General features: G+C 34.9%; 1 protein-coding gene across 2 annotated transcripts; it reads left to right on the top strand.

Annotated features, from left to right (window-relative positions):
* Positions 1-809: 809 nt before the first annotated feature.
* Positions 810-20,914, top strand: LOC129273319 (pantothenate kinase 3-like). Of its 2 annotated transcripts, none has more exons than XM_054910339.2 (8): positions 810-952; positions 4,821-5,052; positions 11,252-11,616; positions 11,965-12,215; positions 13,640-13,816; positions 14,180-14,303; positions 15,087-15,212; positions 15,620-20,914. In XM_054910339.2, exons 2-8 carry the CDS (start codon positions 4,938-4,940, stop codon positions 15,809-15,811), a joined length of 1,350 nt encoding a protein of 449 aa, XP_054766314.2. In that variant the 5' UTR covers positions 810-952; positions 4,821-4,937; the 3' UTR covers positions 15,812-20,914. The 2 variants fall into 2 exon arrangements, with proteins under 2 accessions (XP_054766314.2, XP_063964106.1); XM_064108036.1 differs by lacking the exon at positions 810-952 and adding an exon at positions 1,148-2,897 and having other exon boundaries at positions 15,620-17,282.
* The last annotated feature ends 470 nt before the right edge of the window (positions 20,915-21,384 follow it).

Below are 21,384 nucleotides of genomic sequence, written 5' to 3'. Positions count from 1 at the left end.
TGAAAATTATGTTTCCTATATAGGAGCGGGTATACGGAATGGGGATTACTGAAAATTATGTTTCCTATATAGGAGCGGGTACGGAATGGAGATTACTGAAAATTATGTTTCCTATATAGGAGTGGGTATGGAATGGAGATTACTGAAAATTATGTTTCCTATAGGAGCGGGTATGGAATGGGGATTACTGAAAATTATTTTTCCTACAGGAGCGGGTATGGAATGGGTATTACTGTGTCGTATGATGATAATGAATGCACACACAAAATCCAACAAAATCATTCTCAATTTTGTTGAGAAAATTGCATTTCTTGAAATTATACAGTTCCGTCCGGGGGTAGGGTCTAGTATACGGTGGCAATTAATAACAAACAATTAACATACGGCATCTTTTTTTTAAGTAAAAAAAAAGGATTTGTTTGGTTTGAAAAATCTCAAAACATTGGGTATGGGCCGTGGAACGATTCAAGGGAGGGGGGGGGGGGGGGTGAGAGGCAAGCTGGTACGTGAACGGGGAATTATAATGCGCCAGGTGGCTGCAAGGTAATGCCCCCGCCATTGGCATTGTATGCTATAACAGTAACAATAATTCGATGGTCATTTCTACCCTTTTGTGTTAAGTTTGTTTACTGAAAAAGTTTTGGGCGGCTCTTAGGTCTCTGAATATGATAAATTACAACACAGTGACGAAAAAAAAATGAGCTCAAACTAAGCATTATTTTTGGTGTGTGTGGGGGGGGGGGCGGGTATCAAGAAAGCTAGCCCCGCCCCTTGTTCGTTGCGTCGATCGACGCGACGTCGACACTTCCGAGTTTGTGACGTCAGAATAATCACTGTAAACGTTTTGTTTGGCTGCTGAGTGATCGTGAGTGAACAAAATCTCCGATTATTGCTTTGGTCGACAGTGAAGGAAAATCTTTGTTTTTAGGAAATTCTACAGAAGTATTTTACGGTCAGTTCTTGTCAATACTGAAATTTTTTTCAGTTTTATTTTTCATTGAATCCCGTCTAAATTCAAACGTAAACATTTGTCTTTCTTGTTGGCGATTGTGTACCGGTATCGCAATAATCACGTGTACGGTTACTCAAGGCGTAGTAGAGCTATGGCTCCGGCCGGTGCATGCATGCACTAGGCCGCTGTGTTCTTGAGCTGTGTGTGTAGCTGCCGCATGGCATGGGTGTCACGCATGAGTCGTCAATCGGCTGATAAATGGTCTGATCGGTGTATGCAATGCAAAGGCAGGCTAGGCAAGGGTGTGTGTGTTTGTTTAAAGCTGCATGCATTGTGAGTAGCTGTAGTGGGCGGTAACGTAGTTTACTACTATCTAACTATGACTGAGAATATTGATAGTGGATTAGAATATTTAAGTTAGAAATAGAATTGGAAATACAAATTTAGGATTTATGTGTGATTCTATGTCTACTTTAAATAATGTTTTAATCAGAGATGCGCATCATGATGTGTGTGGAATGAAGTCCACATTGTTTTTACTTATTTTGATTGAACTTGCCAAATAATGATTAGTCTTGTAATAAATAGTAAAATGTAGATCTATATACGGTACTGTAATAAAATGTATGATAAGGTGCCCCTTGTCTGTTCATACGCGTATCTGCATCAATTTAACATTAGAAGTTGCAAAATGACCACAATCTTTACTACACATATTTGCAATAGATCAACATATAATAATTTTACCTTTACCCGAGATTCTGGAAGAGTGCTGTGGATCCCAGCAGTCAGGCTTCCAGTTCTGTGCCATTTTCATCCGTCTCAATGATTGGTGTGGTGTCTGCTCAGTGTCGTTTTGGCTCAGATCTCTACCTTCTATAAGATGTTTGCTACTCATATGGTGAGCAGAACCGCTGGTCTGCCCACACTTTGTCCAGTCTGATCTTAAAGCTATTCACAGTCTGAGCTGTAACTACTTCTTCAGGGAGTGAGTTCCAGTCATTTATAACCCGCTGGCTGAATGAATCTTGCCTCAGTTTGGTCAAGCATCTGGGTTTAGAAAGCTTCAGACTGTGACCTCTTGTATTGCCTGCTGAAAGTTCAAAGAAGGCATCACTTGGGATGCGTTCAAATCCATGAACAATTTTGTACACTTGGATCATGTCTCCACGACGTCTGCGGTACTGAAGGGATGGGAGGTTAACCTCAGGTTGAGTGCCTTCAGTCTCTCTGTGTATGAGTGATTCCTAATAGCATAGATCATTTTGGTTGCTCTCTTTTGAACTTTCTCTATGGCTTTAGCATCACCCTTGAATCTGGGGTACCATATAGAGTTGCCATAATCCAAGATCGGTCTGACAAGTCCTTTGTAGAGTCTTGGGATTGTAAATTTATCTCTGCATTCAAAACTACGTCGTATACATGAGAGTACGCCGTTGGCCTTTTTCACAGTACTTGCAACATGGTTATGAAATTTAAGTTCATCGTCAATCAGTATGCCAAGATCTCTTTCTTCTGAAGTGTGCTCAAGTAAATCGGATCCAAGAAAATATGTGCGCTTAGCATTTCCTGGGCCGATATGTAATACTTTGCACTTTTCTGAGTTGAAGTGCAACTGCCAAGTATTACTCCATTCTGTTAGGGTATCGAGGTCATTCTGTATTACACAGAGATCATCGTTGGTAGAGGCTTTACCATAGAGCTTAGTGTCATCAGCATACATCCTGACTTTCCCTTGAAGGCATTCTGGCAGATCATTTATGGAGATAACAAACATTGTCGGGCCGAGAACACTACCTTGGGGCACGCCGCTTCTAACCCTAGTCCAGTCAGATAACTCCTCATTGACTTTTACTCTCTGGTGTCTTCCTTGTAGAAAGTCTTTTATCCAAGACTTAAGTTCACCACCTATACCGTAAGCATCCAGTTTGGAGAGTAGGCGAAGGTGAGGAACACTGTCAAAGGCTTTCTTAAAATCCAAATAGATCACATCAATAGGAGCTCCTACATCTAACATTTTAGTCCATTCCTCCATTACTGTTAGGAGCTGTGTCACACATGAGCGGCCAGGAACGAATCCATGCTGTTCATCACATAGAAGGTCATTTTTTAGTAGATGAACAACTATCTCATCTCAAATGAGTGATTCCAATATAATATAGATCTAATCATTAAAAATCTGACTCAAAATGGTTGAAAAATAATATATTTAAGGCATTTTCATTTGACGCAAATTGACGGCCTCAAAATGCTTTCTCATCGAAATCCCTGAATCGTGTGTAAAGACTAAATAAAATGAATGGGCACGCAGACATGGGGCACCATTTTTTGTCCAATATGAAAATGACTTGCCAAGGTTTTTTCTGAGAAAATCATGTATCTCTCTGAACTTTTCATGAGATTTTTGGCACACTTATTAGATTTAATTGAAATTTTTTTTGTGGAATGAAAATAAATTCATGTTTAATCTTAAAGGGAAATGAAACCTTTTAAACAAGTAGGCTTGTGTTGAAACAGAAAAATAAAAAAATAAGAACAAAGAAAGTTTGAGAAAAATCGGACAAATAATGAGAAAGTTATGAGCATTTGAACATTACAATCACTAATGCTATGGATATCCTCCCATTGGCAATGCGACAAGGATGTTTGATGTCACATGTGAACAATTTTCCCTTTGATCGACTATAAAATATGCGTAAAAAGTATATATATTTTTTTATGGTTATACAAACTCTTCATCCATGATGTATTCTTTAAAAATCTGTATAACATGCTCTCCTATAGACAGAACACATTATCTACTGATAGATGTGATAAAAGAGGCAGTTTAAGTGAAATATATACTAAAGTAATGGGAAGAGTTGTTCACAAATCACAACAACCACAGATTATGACTGGTGTGGCTAGAAACTGTCCCGAATCTGATTTTTGAAAAGGTGAAAATCAAAGTAATATTGCATTCTACATGTAACTACATACTTCATAAAAGTTCTGCTAAGCCCTTCTAGAAGGAGGTCTTAGATTGGATTGAGAATGTTGTGTTACATTCATATATGCCAAATTGTCAATCATAATTACAAAAAAAAGGAGAAAAATTGAAACTACCGGGTATTAGGGTAAGCTGGATTATTGAAATACATATTATACACACGGTCATGAGCCGTGAGGTGTAGTTTGATTAGTGATTCATGAAAAGGGGTTCATAAAGTCCTTGATGATTCGCTCAACCTTTATGATTCATTTGGTTTAAAGGTTACTTTATAATTGTGCCAGTTAATATTATCCTTCAAAATAACTGGTGGATGTTTCATAAAGCTGACATTCATAGAGTTACGCACAACTTTAAAGACAATGGGAACAATATGTGCTAATTCATCTACAAAAGGGATATTTTGTAGCTGCCTACATGTAGCACCAGAAAGAGTCACCAGTCATTAGTGAAGTCAGCTTTTTGAAACAACCACCTGGTTACCTACTGTACATACAGTATGTAGCAACTTAATTCAATTTGTATTGATAGTTGGCTGTTTTATGACTTCAGTGTTCTGAAAGTAGACAAAAATGGGTTTTTAAATTATACTTTTATAGCAATGTATATCCAGGGATATTGTGAATGATCAAAATCAGCTCACCAAAACACAATCAGTTTCCAAGACTCCAAGGGACTTTATAGGACACACATTTCTGGTCTTATCCTTTTCCTTAGAATACTACATTTTATCTGTGTGTATGTGTATGCACAAATCTCCTGTATCAACGTATTACAGCATGATCTTTAAATTCTACATTGTTTTCTCAACACACTGATAAATTTGCAAACATTTCAGTTCTTATTTTCTAATTTTGTATCATGCCTTTGCTATCACAGATTGAACTGTGCCCTGTGTGAGCAAACACTGCTGGTTGGCCTGGTCTCCGCCTACAAGCAACCTGCACGCAGATATCAAGCCCGGTATCAGCGAAGATTTGAGCTAGGGATCAGAGTATGTCTAGTGTAGAGGAGGAGAAGAAGGATACTGCCTGTCTGATTGAGAGAATGGCAGAAGCATTGGAACAGCAGGCAGAGGCCGAGTTAGGCCAGAAAGAGGCAAAAGTACCCCGTAAGTGAATTGTTCTTTGATCAGTTTTCCTTTGCATGGTGGCTGATGGGGCCAGGGAAAAATTATTATTATTTTTAGGGGGCCGGGCAACTTATTAGCTTACCAGCCCCAATTTTCTACATTGTATTACAGTTTATATTGGATCCTCTGGATCATGGGTACTCTCTTTTGTTTTCCAAAGCTTTAGGTCTTTCTTTTGGTGACTTCGCTTTGAGTCCACATGTAGCGTTTTCCCTGGATGGTGTTTTATTGAAAATGAGACTTTGCTATTAACTTGTGCGAGAAATCATATTCATCTTTACATTGTAGGATGCGTTTGCTGTGGACTGAACAAATAGTAGAGAATGCTTTAATACAAGTTCTCATTGATGGATGTTGAGTGGAGTATGTGCACAATATAGAGGGGTGTAGCTACATGTAGTTTGCGTTCATGGTTGGATATATTATGCATGTGCATGTACTATACTGGTTCATTGACTTGCATTTACCGAAAGATGCAGAGTTAGGCTTAGGCTAGTGAATTATCTGTTTCTATTTTTTTTTCCTCATTTAAGGTGATAGTAATATGTCTGAATATGAGGGTGTTTTCAAACCATATGGAATAGAGATTGACCTTGGCAAAAAGAACAGAGCTTTACTTTTGAAATCTGCCTGAATGCCACATTTACCATGCATGAAAACTTATTCAGTAAAGTTTATCATGTGTATCACAATTTTAGTCTGTTTGGATTGTCTAGCTTCCATAAAACACTTGTAGATTATGCAGAGCTACGTCATGAATGCAGTGTTTCAATAAAGACTGAATTCTGAAAATTGTGTCATGTTTGGGCCTATGTTTTTGCTATCAGTCAGTAAAACCATAATTTTGGAATGATGGCTGATCTCCCTTCAAGTCAAACATGTAGTTATTGTGAAAATATTTGCTCCTAATTCTATTGTACAAATAGAGTGGAAGCTCTGTACCATGAAGATTCTTCCAGACTCAATGTCTCAAACAAGTAGGCCTAAATGAAATAAGTTATTCTTCATTAAGGCCTATTCTATTTAAGAAAATTATAGAGTATTTTTTTAAATGAAATTTAAAACAAAATTAAGAAAGGTTATCATTGTTTGCCATAAAATCTATTCTTATACTGACACAATGATGCAATTTTACATGTAGATTTGGAGTCTGTGCCACTGATCATGTACATGTACTGATGTACATGTATTGTAAAACAAGTACATTTATATTTTGAGTGTGTTGTTACTGTATGATAAGAGTTGCACCAAAACAAGTCACACTGTTGGAAAAAATTTAGAACAGATGAATATAGATTTGTTTTGATTTTATTATCAGATAAGGATTATTTATAGAGCAAATTATGATTATCCAGTGCTTAAGTGTTCAAGTGGGTTCTCAATTTTGAACTTTAATCTAGTGTTGATTGATTGTTGATATTACATGTACTGGTACTTAACAAGATTATTTTTGTACATTTCCTCTATCAAAACTGAGATAAGAAGGCATTATTATCTGCAAAATTGTTTGGTTGGGACAGTAATATTCAGTTTCAAAATGTGATATTTATATTTCACATCAGCTGCTATTCCTGAATACTATAGGCTATGTAGGGGCAGATCTAGGATTGCATAAAACTTTATAAGGTGGCATCTGGAGAAAGTTTACTGATTCCTTGAAAATTCCATGACAGCTCCTCCCCCAAGGTAATTTCCTCCTAAAAAGGATAAATTGCCTTCATAAAATCTTAACAAGCAACTCAGGGTGGGGACAATATTCTACTAATTCCGGGCTGGCTAAATTTATAGAGAATTCCCGTATGCACCTATAAGTGATAGCTGTTTATCATGCATGAATCAAGTGTTTTTTATCACTAATTCTCACCAGGGATGCCCTCTCACATCCCTGTTCTCACATTCATAATAGTCAAAATAATGTGAAGCATTTGCTGAAAAGTTGCCAAAAAAGATGCATAGTGCATAGCACCTCAAATGTTTGTCTTTAATAGTGTCTTTCCCTGCAATCCTTATTGTTTTGTCTACAGAATGTGAAGAGAAGTGATAAAAAAAAAGATGCTTGCAGCTTTGCAGGATTCTTGCAAGTGAGCCTCTGATTTTTAAGGTGCCTCGATACGATGAGTGCTAGAATATATAGCCTACAATTTATCTGTGCTTTTGCATTGTTTGTCAGTAATGATATTGACATACCATATAAATGTACTTGTAATGTTGACAATCAAAGAAATATCTATCCTTTTTGTTTGATGATCATTGATTAGCAATCTGATATTAAAGTGTTGGTGAGGATAAGTATAGGCCTACATTTACATGTACATGTAGAATACCAGACCATACCAGCAGCTGTTAAAACTGCACAGGAAGTTCTTTAAAATACCGGTACCCTTAATTTCACCAATTCCTGAGCTAATATAAGTGCTTTCACATGAGCGTGATTCCCAACAATTAGAATTCAAATTACCTTTGGCTTTTGATTTACAAGAGTCGTGAAGACGAATCTTAAAAAATTGTTTAAAGGAAACTTGTAAGAGAAGCAAAGCAGTCAACAGTGTTGTCACTGCAGTGGCCAGTGCCTATCCAAACCACAACTCAATTTCTCACAGCACCCGATGCAATATCATACTACTAGCAATGTATGTGCATTTTTCCCATGGACAAAGAAAAAAAACCCAACAATATCTGAGTGATATTTTCAATTATTTGAGTCTTCCTCAATATGTGTGCAGAATTACTGCTTTTAGATTCTGCATACCTCAACCACGGTTTTGGACTACAGATTCAAACCATATGATTTCAAGCTGTTGAGTTTAGCTACAGTTTGACAATTTGTGGATTAGTTAGATCAAGTGTGCACACGTCTACAGCTGTATAGAATGTGAACATTGAATCACACTTATGTGAAAGGCTGAACATTGCAGACTCTTCTCACAAGGAGCACATGCAACTTTATCATACCAATAATCAGTGGAGTTCACTTCAGTTCAGGAAATGTTTTCGTAAAGCAAATAGTGATTATCACTGACAAATTTGCTCTGAGCCAATCAGATGCAAGGATTCTATTAACTACCGTAATATAACAACACTATTTTTGTTTCATGAAGTGCTCTTCAATTCGTTTGATTTTAAGCAATCATTCAAAGTACTTGTACTGGTCATCATTCCTCGTGGCCATCGTTATTCATAACTGTAGGAAGCTTGAAAAGATTTTTCAAAACTAAAAGTCTGACTTTTAACAGGAATCCTGCAAAGCATTTTTCACACTGGCTTTCTAGCAGCTCTTCCACATTTCCCACTGTAACTTTTCTTTGGAAGAAAAAAAAGTGATTATCAGACATGTACATGTAGATAAGTTGAAGGGTGAGGAAAAAATCATACTAAAAATATAAGAAAGAACTGTAAAAAGATTTTACATAAAGAGCAGCAAAGGCTACTGTACATGTGTGATTGGGATTTGATTCTGGATAAAATGAGTACATGTATTAATCGATCTGTATTTTCTTTTCTTTTTTTAATGATGATGTGACAAGACATTTATTTTAACATGAACATGTACAGTACATGGTGTATGATTTACTCATGATGTTCATGGTTAAACTCATTTGTTTGTTCACCTGGTATACATATATGACGTGCTTGTTAATGTACTGTATTTGATTTGTAAACAGAATACTGTATTAGTGTTTGATCAGTACTCTGCAGTGAGATGTGAATTCAGAATGAGCTTACAGCCTCACACCAAACAAAATTAATGGTGCAGAATAGAGCACATCTATTACGATGTCAGGGATAAGTGTCAATAATTTTTCCTTAAATTGCTGGGCATCCAACATGGTTGAAGTTGTAGACCCCTACAGTAATACTGCATTTCCATTTAATATTAGTATAGGATTTGAATTTGTTTTTTGAGGCCACAGTCGTTTTCCATTATTCATATTTTTTGCATTACACATAGATTGAATATTTAAATACTGTACTGTAGATCTGTGTATAAGAAATTGAAGGATTGATACAAGATACAGTCTCATTTCAATTAATTCTTGAAGAAATGGAGTTTATTACAATGTAGAACGTTTCATCAGCCATACACACTTCTATGATTGCAATGTGGATCGGCTTTCCAGACGACTCCAATACAAAACAGTATTTTCCACTCACTAGATTTAATATTCAAGCTAAAGTTTATAGCATTTGAATTTTTTGCTGGTACACTGTAGAAACTGTGTGGCACATGCGTCTTGTTTTTTTTTCCTGGGGATGTTTCACCACTTTCACAAAGATTTATTAAAGTGTGACTTAGAGCCGCACTTAAATGCCTTTATGTAATGTAGTTGCGTGTGTTATTAAAGGCATGATCGCATTGGACAGATCATGCCAAGAGGATGAGTATTTTCTGCGTATTAATCAATGAGATTGCGCGTTGCATATCATGTAGGCGTCGGCATTTAAGAGCGACTCTAAGTCATACTTAAATCTTTGTGAAACACCCCCTGGCCATGTACATGTGATCTTGAATGTGAATGAACCCTTTGGAGTGTGACTATAGTAAATGTAGCAGTGATTTTTTTTGAATGATTATTTTCATTTAGAAATTTCCCAGAAATATTGTTCTTAGTGTGGGATTTGCAATTTGGAGAGTTAAACAAATTTACTGGTTGATACATGTACATTGTAAAAAGGCTTCTTATAATAATAATGTTTTATTATTTATTTATTTATTTATTTTGTTTTATTTATTTTATACTGCAGGGTAGGCCTGTTCAGTTCTTAAAACTGCTTTACAAAGGCGCCCTGCAGTTTAAAATACATGTCAAGATAACTATGAACAACAACAACAAACAACATCAAAAATACAAAATACAAAATATCTAACATCAGAAACAATTAACACCAAAATATAGAGTGGGAAGTGACAATTTAAACATACATAGCATTGTAAATCAATGGAATATCATTTCGCTCTTTATCAATTCGTATGAAAGGCTTTGCATAATTTTTTAAAAACTAACAAGGAGGTACAAACTTGTAAATTTGAAGGAAGTGCATTAAATAATTTGGGTCCGACATATGCGAAAGATTTTCTTTTATGTTCAATTCTAGCTTTGGGAAGCTGAAGGGGGCATCGTAAATAATACTGTGTCCTGTATTTCACGGGCCGTTTACATACTAAAGGTTTTAAATAATTTGGAACTAAATCATTCATTATTTTATATACAAGAACACAATACTGATATTTTATACGCTGATCTACTGATTGCCACTTCAGTGACTGCAACAAAGAAATTTGTGATGTATTATAATCTTTTTTCAAAAGCATTCTGGCATATTTATTTTGAAGTTTTTGTATCTTATCTAAATGTATTTTTGCACTGCTTCCCCAAGATGTAATACAGTAATCAATGTAAGGTAAAATCATAGAAAAGTACAGCTTCTTCATAATATCAAAGGACAGTAAGTGCTTAATCCGCCTTACACAACCTATTGAATAAAACTAATAAGTATACATCTACAAGCATGGTCAGATACATACATCTATAGATGTAAAAACAACAACAAAATAATAATTGGTCATGCTAATGTACAAGTTTCCTCCTCAATCCCAAAATTGTCAAGTATTAAAGCATTAAGTGTTATGTATTTAATTCTAGACAGGAAATAATTTTTCCTGGTACCGCATGGCAATGCGCTTCATAATATTAAATAACTGCTACACAAGATTTCCTTTCCAACTCTTTATTGTACTATACACAACATAAGTGAAAGCTGAACCTCTAACAACCAGAAATGCTAATGCTTAATCAAATTTGAGAAGAAATATTCCATTCTAGATTGAAGAATCTATGAAATTAAACAACCCTACAAGTGATTTGTTATGCCTAATAACTGCATATCAATCGCTAATACAGGAACTTGGGCTTTAACCTTTACATGAATACATACATGTTCATTAAATATTTATATAGCGCTTATCCATTGAACATGCTCAAAGCACTTACAATAATATGACAGAAAAGTAAATTCTGCTGTCCAGGTGCATTCATGAAATAATAAGGGGATATTTTTTAGAAAACAATGTTTATTGCTTGTTTTTTAATACTCTAATTTCCCAAATGTTGGTATTTGATTGATATAAGGTACATGTATCTTTCTTTGGATTAATTTTCCTTTTTCTTTTGTCTTTCAGCTATGCCATGGTGCGGAGTGGACATCGGTGGTACCTTGGTGAAACTTGTTTACTTTGAACCAACCGACATAGAAAACTCAAACACCCCGACTGATGCAAGCGTAGAACCAGGAACCCTAGATAAAATCCAGCGCTACCTGACGTCGACGGTGGCTTACGGAGAGACCGGTGTACGGGATGCCCATTTGCAGATTGAGAATGTACCAGTGCTAGGCCATCATGGAACGATACATTTTATACGTTTCCCAACGTACAACATGTCCCAGTTTTTGGACCTTGTTAAAGACAAGAATCTTTCTAGTGTGTCAAACACTCTACATGCAACAGGGGGTGGGGCTTATAAATTTGAAAGAGATATCTTAGAGGTAAGAAGACACGTCATTGAATTTTGCTACATTGGGTGGAATTCATGTTTATTTTTCATCTTTAAACCATGATTTACTCTTCCAGAAGTGTGAGTGAGTTCATGACAGTTCATGTGATGACAATTCAGAAAAACATCCAAGCTATATATAGCTTTGTTTGTCAGTACCTGTCTTACAAATAGGATGATAGCCTGTATCTTTGTCAAAAACTCACTAAAACATTAAACTTTATTGCTTGTTTGGGAAATAATTATACCAGATTCTAGTAATAGCAGAATTTCATAACTCAATTCTATTTAAATATATTCAAGTTATAATCTTTGAGACTTTTTTTTCTTTCTTCTCCAGACTGTCAATATGCAACTAATGAAAGCTGATGAATTCAATTGCCTAATACGAGGGATTCACTTCATTGACCGATTACTACCCAATGAATGCTACTACTGGAACCATCCTGATCCCTTAGACAATGAGGCCAGTGAGAAGGTCCCTTATGACTTTAAGAACCCGTACCCATATCTCGTGGTCAATGTTGGGTCAGGGGTCAGCATGCTGGCCGTCCGTTCGCATAACGACTTTGAGAGAGTCACGGGAACAAGGTACGGTTTATATTCAATTGGTCTACCAGCAGTTCGTCTACTTCTCAGATAGTCTAATTCCGGTTCCATGACATTTGCTCTGACGACAATTGCTCGGCTGTAGATTCCACACACTAATGGAATGACCAACTTCAACCCTGGATTTCACACTACACCCTATCCTAAACCTAACCCTAAACGTAACACAAAACCTTATTGCAACCCTAACCTTATATCTTCAACAAAATAAAGCCCTGAGCAATTTTCGTGTCACCCTACTTCATGGGCTAAATCCACTTGGTCTACTATCAATTTGTTCTACACTACACTGCCCAGCATAAACTAAGTGACAATTAAACCTAAAGGCCCGTATTCTGAAGTCGGGTTTAATTTAAACTCTGGTTTTAAGTTGTTTAACTATGGAAAGTCGGTTGTTACATAAATCTTTAACAGTACAGGTTCAATGTATCAGCTCATTTGACTCCCAAAACATTATTAACTGCCTTGGAAGGATGAGTATGACAGTTGTCTTCACCATTAAAGAATTAGTAAAGACCACAGTCAACATGAGAAGCATTCACTGTAAACAAAATTTTGAACCGTTTGGCTTCCCATAATTTTAGCACAGAGTTAACCATGGTCTAAGTTAAACCCGACTGCAGAATACGGGCCAAAGATTATAAGATAGACTCGTCATTGAGAAGTTGGGATTAGACCATTCAGAATGAGACAACATAGGCTGTAGACAAAGTGGTAGGAGATTAACCTTCAATTTTACCAAGGTACATCCTGTCATTTTGGTTTTATGAAGGCTGAATAATAGATAGTCCTTCAGGGGACAGGGTTGATTAATACATCAGTGTTTAGTGATTATGAGTTCTACCTTGACCCACATTTAAATCATAGTTTGATTAGTCCATTCCTAGGGTCTAATTGAAATGACATCAAAGAGGAATTTGCTTTGCTAGCTTCATCTGCAATTGGACAAAAGATTCTTTCTGATTTTCATTACTTGGACCTAAATGAAATAACATCAAAGCTGAACTTGTTTGCTCAAGAAAAAATACCATATTAGATATCTAGACTATTATAAATTCAATCTTGGATCTAATTGAGAGTACCACAAATTTAGAATTAGATACCATGCAATCTGTATTTGAAGAGTAAAGTCTATCTGCATATGAATCTGAATCTAAGTCTGTCTGTATAATAATAATAATAATAAAACACTAGTTGAATACCCCTGATAAGGCCTGTGTATGGGTCCGTTTCAATACTTTGTGGTTGGCTCTGCACATGCAGGTATCAGTCAATGAGATTATACATTACATGTAGATTTCATATGTGGGTAGGTTCTTAAGCATGACTTTTATAAATATATTTTTGAAACACCCCTTGGAATGTTAATTTAATATCTGTTTCTTTTCTTTGTCTACCACCATCAGTCTTGGTGGAGGTACTTTCCTAGGTCTATGTTGCTTACTAACGGGTTGTGAATCCTTTGAAGAGGCTCTTGATATGGCCGCTAAAGGAGATAACACTAAAGCAGACAAACTAGTTAGAGACATCTATGGAGGTGATTATGAAAGATTTGGTCTTCCTGGATCCACAATCGCCAGCAGGTGAATATTTCTTGTCTCTGTTCCAGTCAGGATAAAGTGATTAATTTAAAGCCAAATAAATTTTGATGAAGAGCTCTTCAAATTTACAACATGCATGAGATGAAAAATGTTCCCATTTGTATTGCATTAGTATTTTTGTTTGATTTGAAAAAAAAATGTTAAAAGAATATTATCAATAAATTTCTTAAATTGGCAACATGATTTATATGTAAGTGTCCATATCTCTGTATTTCCATGCAAATTGGCAAAGTTCTATCTTGGAAACATTTAAAAAAGAAAAAATAAATATGTGAATGAATCATGGATGATGAAATAAATATAAATTAATACATTATCAAATTATTATTATTTTTTTTTTTTCAGTTTTGGTAATATGCATATCAAAGAGAAGAGGGAGGATGCATGCAAGTGTGACTTGGCAAGAGCTACTCTAGTAACTATTACTAATAATATTGGGTCTATAGCAATGATGGCAGCCATGAGAGAGGTAAGACTATTCTCCATATTTTATTATGATTCAATGGAAATTACTCAAGCTCAATAAAGCAAATTGGTAATCATATTGTTTATTTATACAGATAGACATTTGGGTGGTCATTTGATTGGATTCTGTGCAAACTCATTTTGAAATCATTACCTCAACTAGCATTTATTTTTAAGTGCCATTACGCAAAATCTGTGTATTGTGAATTTTGGTCAAAGAGACGCACAACATTACATACAATGCAGAAAAAATAAAGATAATGCATTGGGAGTATGACTGTATGTGCTGATTATTCATTTCATCAGATTTGAGTTATTACAGAGAAGGTTTGATTATTGTTTAGTAGGATAAGGTAAAAACACAAGATGAATACTGTATTTGTAATGTAAGCAAATATTTTGGTGTATAGATTTTTCAATTTCATTACATATTATAAAGCTTTGTCATATTATTTTAGTTGTGTTATATTGTACACTACATTATGTCCTATCATTTTCAATCTATTACATTGTCAAAACTTTTGTAGTCGTGAATTAAGTTTTTCTAATATAAATAAACCACTCTGAATTGAATTGAGTTGAGTATTCTGGAATCAAGTTCCCGTTTTTCTTTCAGGTGCAGCAATGGTGATCTGCAAAAGCATATTACTTTGTTTCAATGTTAGACCAATTTTGATACTTCCAACAAAAACTTAATGGGTTAAATAATTCAAATGTACATTGCACATTGTGATTAATTGATTAATGTACTGGAAATTGATAGTAATTGATTGATATCTTTAAATAGGGTATAGAACGGATAGTGTTTGCTGGAAACTTCCTTCGGACCAACTCAATTGCACAGAAAATGTTAGCCTATGCCATGGAATATTGGACCAAAGGAACAAAGAAGGCTCTTTTCTTGCAACACGAGGTAAAACAGCAGACCAGTATTTTGTTTTTATTCTGAATGCTTCTGTTTTTATTATTTTTTTTTTTTTTGTAGTTGCTGAGGAGGCATGTTGTGTGTGGATAATGCTTTTTAATACAGTTTTTATAAAAAGAACAAATATTCACCAGCAGAATATTTGATATAAAGGTTAAATGTACTTTTTTTAAATTTTGTATTCTCTTTTGTATTTGTAGTATCTGTTTGTTGACTTTGTTAACATATATTTGTAGTTTTTCTAAATGAATTCAAAGGAACTGTTGATTGGCTAGTTCCTTGAGCATCTTCGGACGATGTGTGCACTGAATTAAGACATCACCATTATCAAACTTGTTATTGAGATTCCTTGATAGTTTTCATGTCTTAATTCTAGTCTACCTTCTATATTCCAGGGCTATTTTGGTGCTGTTGGTGCTTTCTTAGAGAATGTTGGCTACACAGACGATAGGAGTCCTAGTCCTGACATGGAACGTAAGCAGACCAAGACCCCCGTTATCTCAGAATCATCCAGCAAGGAGCAGCTAGCCAATGGCAGTGCAGAGAACCATATAGAAACAAGCACAGCAGAAGATGTCTCTCTTTGACCTTTGACCCTGTGACCTCAGATCAGTGACCTTTATGTAATTCCAGCATGAAATCAGGGATTTTTAGCGCCTGAGCTGATGTTTGTGTCCGTGTTCGCAAGGTGCCAGTAGTGTTCAGTGAAGCTAATTTATGATTTGATTTCAGGATGGATAAATGGAAGATTTGGGTGTGGTGTTTCCATGGTAACTGGTCTTGAGATACTTCAGATAGATTGGGTGGATATAAAGTCATGTGAAGGATGGAAATATGAAAATAGTTGGCAAGTGAATGTAAAAGAAATTATTATTCAAAAAGAAAATTTTATAGTTTGTGTACTGGCCTCAATAGAGGTACAGCATATAAAATATTGCCCAAATTTTATCATATTGCCTAAGATGCTGCTGAGGTTGACATGAATCTAATGAGAGCAATATAATACAGTCACAACTCGTTCATAGCAAGTTAGTATTATTTTCATGTCAATATCAAAAAATCTTGGACAAATTAATATCAAAAAAGAAAATGTAACAAAATTCACACACATATAATTGATATTTCAATGATTGCCTGTTGTAATAATACAATTTTTATTGTGTTTCTGCATCATTAGCCAAGCTGAATTGTTGCATAATAATATTTAAAGAATATGAATTTTTAAAAAGATGTAGTCAAAGACTTGAAAATAAGATGAATTAAAGATTAATATTGAAATAATTATCAACTCACAGCAAGGTGGTTATTGTAAATTCAATTTTAGTGAGTAAAATTATTTATATTTCATCTTTGAAGATGATGGTATCATTGAATGTCATTTGATGAACCATTATTATTGTACTTCACAGCAGAGTGCAATGTTAGGTTTACAAATTCCCAATTTTAAGAATCCTTTTCTTGGTTATGAGGATGACAAAATCATCGAAATAATTTTATCAGCTTGTCCTTGAGCTTTAGTTATTGTCTTGTCATGTGGACAAGGTTGTGTGGCCTAGTGGTTATAGCATAGGACTCATAATCGCAAGGTTGTGAGTTCGAATCCCCACTCTGCCGTTGTCTCCACTTTGATAAGAAGACCTGAGGGTAACTCATCTATAAGATCAGCCACTATGCCTGATTAACTAAGATGTAAAATGTTTCCTATGTAATTGGTAATACACCAGCTTGGCATTTACCGGCAAAAAGCTGTCCTGCCGAGTTCCTACGGGAGTTAACATATAGAACTAGATTCTTTGAATGTGTTTGACTTAACAGTTATGATGTGGAGGATGTAAATGTAAAATAAGAAGAAGACTTTTACCAACAGATTGCCCTAATGTTAAATATATTTAAAAAAAATCAAATTCAAATTTTCATAAAGAATACCAGGATGAAAAAAAATCAACAGCCACTTTGCTTTTGTAAGATCAGAAAGTGAATACTTGAGTGATGATAACATTGAATCTTGACCAAAGATTTCTGGGCTTCAGAAGAAATTGTTCCTCTTCCATCCAAAGTAAAAAGAAAAATACTGTGATCTACTCTAGCTATAAAGTGCTTATTTTCAAACGGTTGAGATTTGCTTTTGGTAAATTTAGTTGTAATCCATTACATGTATCTAGTCATTGTTCTGTTCCTTACATTTGTACAACAGTATAAAACTAAATGTTTTAATGACAGAAACACCTTTTCCAAGTATTCTATTCATAGATATTTGTGCAAATTGCAATCAAATTTATTTTCTGTGGTGAATTTGAAAGTAGGAAGTAGGTCCAATTCATATTGCAAACTAATTCTTTGTACATTGCTCAGAAATCATTCAGTCTCTATATGATATAGTATCCTGTAGCTTGAATGACCTGGACATTCCAACATGTTACATGTAAGTATATTTTTGAAGCAATATTCCCACTGAATCATCATTCATGTTGGAAGGAATTTTTAGACATAAAGACATTGACACTATCAGTGATTGGCTTGCATGCTCATTTTTTATTTCTTACTCTAAATGCTGCTATATGTGAATGTCACCATCCATTCAGTGTGTTAAGAATTAAGATTTTGCTTAGAAGTTGTACTTACTGACTAATGCAACAGAGTCCACGATGATAATGTCCAAGCTTAAGTGGGTAAAGCCTTAAACACATGATGTTTTGGATTGTACATGGTATCTTTCATCCAAAATCTTTGGAATAGTCTGAATTTGAAACGGACTATATACATGTATATAAATGTAGTCACTTGCTCAAATCATGAAAGAACTGCCAATTTGTGTAGACTTCTGGTGTTAAGGCCCTACTCCAATCACTTCCTGTCTATTACATGTATTTATGGTTGTTTTAAAGATTGAGCTAATGGACTGATTGTGGAGTCATAACATATAGGACCAAGTCCGTTGTACTGCCTTGTTATCCCAACCCCCTTCCTTTGAGATATCCTGTCTTGTGATAATCTTTATTAACGATTATTTTATAAAAACATAGGCCTTTCATTCTGTTGAATGGTTCTATGAGTGTCTGTCATTGTATTCTCGAGGAGGCGCGATAGCTCAGTCGGTAGAGCGGGGGACTCGTATTCCGGTGACCCGGGTTCGATTCTCACTTGGTGCGCTAGTGCCCTTTGGTAAGGCATTAATCCTCAGTACCAGGTCCTTCGGAGAGGACCTTAAGCCGTCGGTCCTCTGGTTGCTTGCTTACAAGCATTCATGCTTTCTTAGCAATCAGGTAAAAAATCACCACCAATATAAATGAACTAAATATAGTATATAATATATTAATAGAAGTTGAGCCCAGCTACTTACTGACAGCTGGCCTGATCTGCAACATTTGAGGAGATGCATTGTTTATTTCTATAAAATTCCTTTCACAAAAGGTACATCCCACATTTCTAAGTGAATTCTCCCATATTGGTGTCAATGAAAGTATTTTTATGCATTGTTGATGCTTTTTTGTTTCATTGTCATAATTAAAAATGATTTTGATTTCTTCTTTCAAATGTGCAGAAATATATTGATGCATTTTAGAATGTTCTTGCAGGGACTTAATTATTTCCTTCTAAAGGCCTAGTTTTGCACACTTTACTCTTAATTTACCTATTTGATCCGTCACTGTGATGGGAATCTAGGTGAAAGTTTATATTCTTTCAGCTCTGAAGTTTTAAGAAATGTTTATAATGAAAGCATATATGTTTATTAATCATTAAATGATATCTACCATCATTATGATGTATATGAATGATAATCTAAATTATTTAAATTTATGTTTAAGTTTCAGCAGTACATATACAGAGTTTTAACTCTTATTTTTGTTTTATACATTCATGTATCTATATACAGTATATAGTTGTTGTTGATTTGTATACTATGTTTTATATATTGACACATTTTAATTTTAATAGTGTTTAACAGGGTTTAAGGTCATTTAGTTTTCCTCAATTTCATTTGATTTACATCAATCTAAAATGATTTTTTTTATTCAATCCAGTCCCTGATGTTCTGAGATAACTTGCCCAGGTTGAAAGGGTTGATAATATACTTCTATACAATCCTCAGAAAATCAGGAAAACCATTACTGACTTTATGTTGAATCCAGTTTTGTAAATATAAAATTACTTAAAGAATTAATTCAAATAGCCCAAAGGCTTTCAAAATTGTCTTATTGAGAGATTGTGTTCTGTTCCATAATGCAAATACTTCTTGTGGCTGCTACATATCAGAACATGCACTGCATACATCATTAACATAATATGGGAGAGCATGGAATCTTTCAAAGTTTTTGTTGAGAACAACTTTTAGAAATTATTTTTCAAGTACTATCTTGCCAAGTGTGTGAGTTATTTTCTTGAAGTCTGGTAGCTAGCTCTTGATTCCCTTTCTTAATTCATATTTTCAAACCATGGCAAGTGCACCAAAACACACACAAAACTAGACTTTATTATTATTATTATCATACAAGTAGTCATATGTATGGGCATTTCCACAGTGGGAGTCCATTGGTTGGATTATCTATTGAGATAGCACCAAACTAATGGTATTACTTGTGTGATTCTGACCAAGGCTCCATTATGGATCTTTATTGAAACTCTTCAAACATCACTTGCAAACCAAATACTCTGTCTTGTGCCTACTGCTACCCATTGTACTGGGTTCTTGTCATGATAATATTTCTACAACAAATTTGCAATCAGCCAGTTAAATTGATGGATTTCAGTAGCTTTTAACTGTTATTGCAAATTTGTCATATTACAAGTTTTATGAAATGGGCCCCTGATGTTGATCCCAGAATTAAAAAAAAAGGCATTTACATGTATTGTAGTAGTTTCCAATTGTCATGGCTGTGTTCAGTCTTTGTGAAGTGTGTGGATACAAGTAATCATATTTCTTTCATCATGATTGATTGAAGTTCATCAGAAAGGGCGTCAATTCTATTTTCTCATGGTTATGATAGAAAATCCAGGTTGTTGCTCCTACTGAGTAATAAACTGTTGTTAATATTCTTTTATCAAGATGAAATTCTTTGTTGAATTAAAATCTCCAGACATTGCACAAAGATGAGTATTGAATTTGGTGATGTTATGAAAACAGCCAATTGACAAGTACAAAATGTTATTAAAGCAATATGTGTTACAAACGTACAATAATACACTATTATGATCATTTGTAAATGATAATGAAATTCTTCCAGATGTTTGTTTAAAGGAGAACTTCACCCTAAATTAATGCTGGTTTTTCTAAATGTTGAAAAATAAGAGAAAATGAAGGTTAATAAGAATCCATCAAAGAATAATGAGTTTATCCCTACATGTGTATGTTTATAATTTTGTAAGGTCACATGTAACAAGTTCCAAAATATGTTATTTGATACTCTATAATATTCTAGCTTCAGAAAAAGTTTTACCACTTTACACAATGAACGTAGAAGGCTTAATCACTTTTCAGGAACATTGCTGGTGTTGCTGCCCTCTAAATTCATTGATCTTTTGTGTGCATTCAGTGTCATTAAACCAAGGGTGGAAATCTCTCCCCAAAGGTAGGGGTGACCAGGGGCCGGAAAATTTGACAAGCAAAAAAAAAAGGAATAAAAAAAAGGTTATCACCCCAAATGTAAGGTAATTTCGACCAAAAGAAATTTACAAGCAAAAAAAAAAAGCAAGGTCATCTCGTCCAAAAATACACGTTTTATTTCGATTTTGAGTGATGTATTTCTGTCCATCATAAAAGACCAAAAATAGAAGGGGGGACATATGATATTGTGTCCCCCTACTATTTTAGGTATGGGAGATGTGTCCCCCCCTGGGATTTCATGAATGATTCTGCAAGAAATATATTTCCAGTCATGAATGACTAGGACTCTGAATAACATGTCATTGTGGCAGCTGCTTGTATGTAACATCACAAAGGCTCTGTTATTTGATGGATTTTGCGAATTCTTTGTTAGAACCTCTCTGTCTTTTTCTACTCTTATTAAAATCAACTTGACTTAGGTGAACTTCCCCTTTAAGTCCCATTTGTATATTTGTATATAAAATTTTGGTACACTTTTGAACCCAGTGGTTTGTAAAGACATATATATGAAGTTTGATTCTGTACAATGTGGATAAGCAATTGCCATTTCGGGCTCAA

Source organism: Lytechinus pictus, chromosome 12, assembly GCF_037042905.1.
Source record: "Lytechinus pictus isolate F3 Inbred chromosome 12, Lp3.0, whole genome shotgun sequence".
NCBI lineage: Eukaryota > Metazoa > Echinodermata > Echinoidea > Temnopleuroida > Toxopneustidae > Lytechinus > Lytechinus pictus.
This window is presented reverse-complemented; position numbering and strand designations above follow the sequence as displayed.

Excerpts from the sequence above, each read along its gene's own strand:
- LOC129273319 (XM_054910339.2), top strand. The coding sequence starts at position 4,938 with ATGTCTAGTGTAGAGGAGGAGAAGAAGGATACTGCCTGTCTGATTGAG. Across the intron at positions 5,053-11,251 it reads GAAAGAGGCAAAAGTACCCC|CTATGCCATGGTGCGGAGTG; the intron begins GTAAGTGAATTG and ends TTTGTCTTTCAG. Across the intron at positions 14,304-15,086 it reads TGATGGCAGCCATGAGAGAG|GGTATAGAACGGATAGTGTT; the intron begins GTAAGACTATTC and ends ATCTTTAAATAG.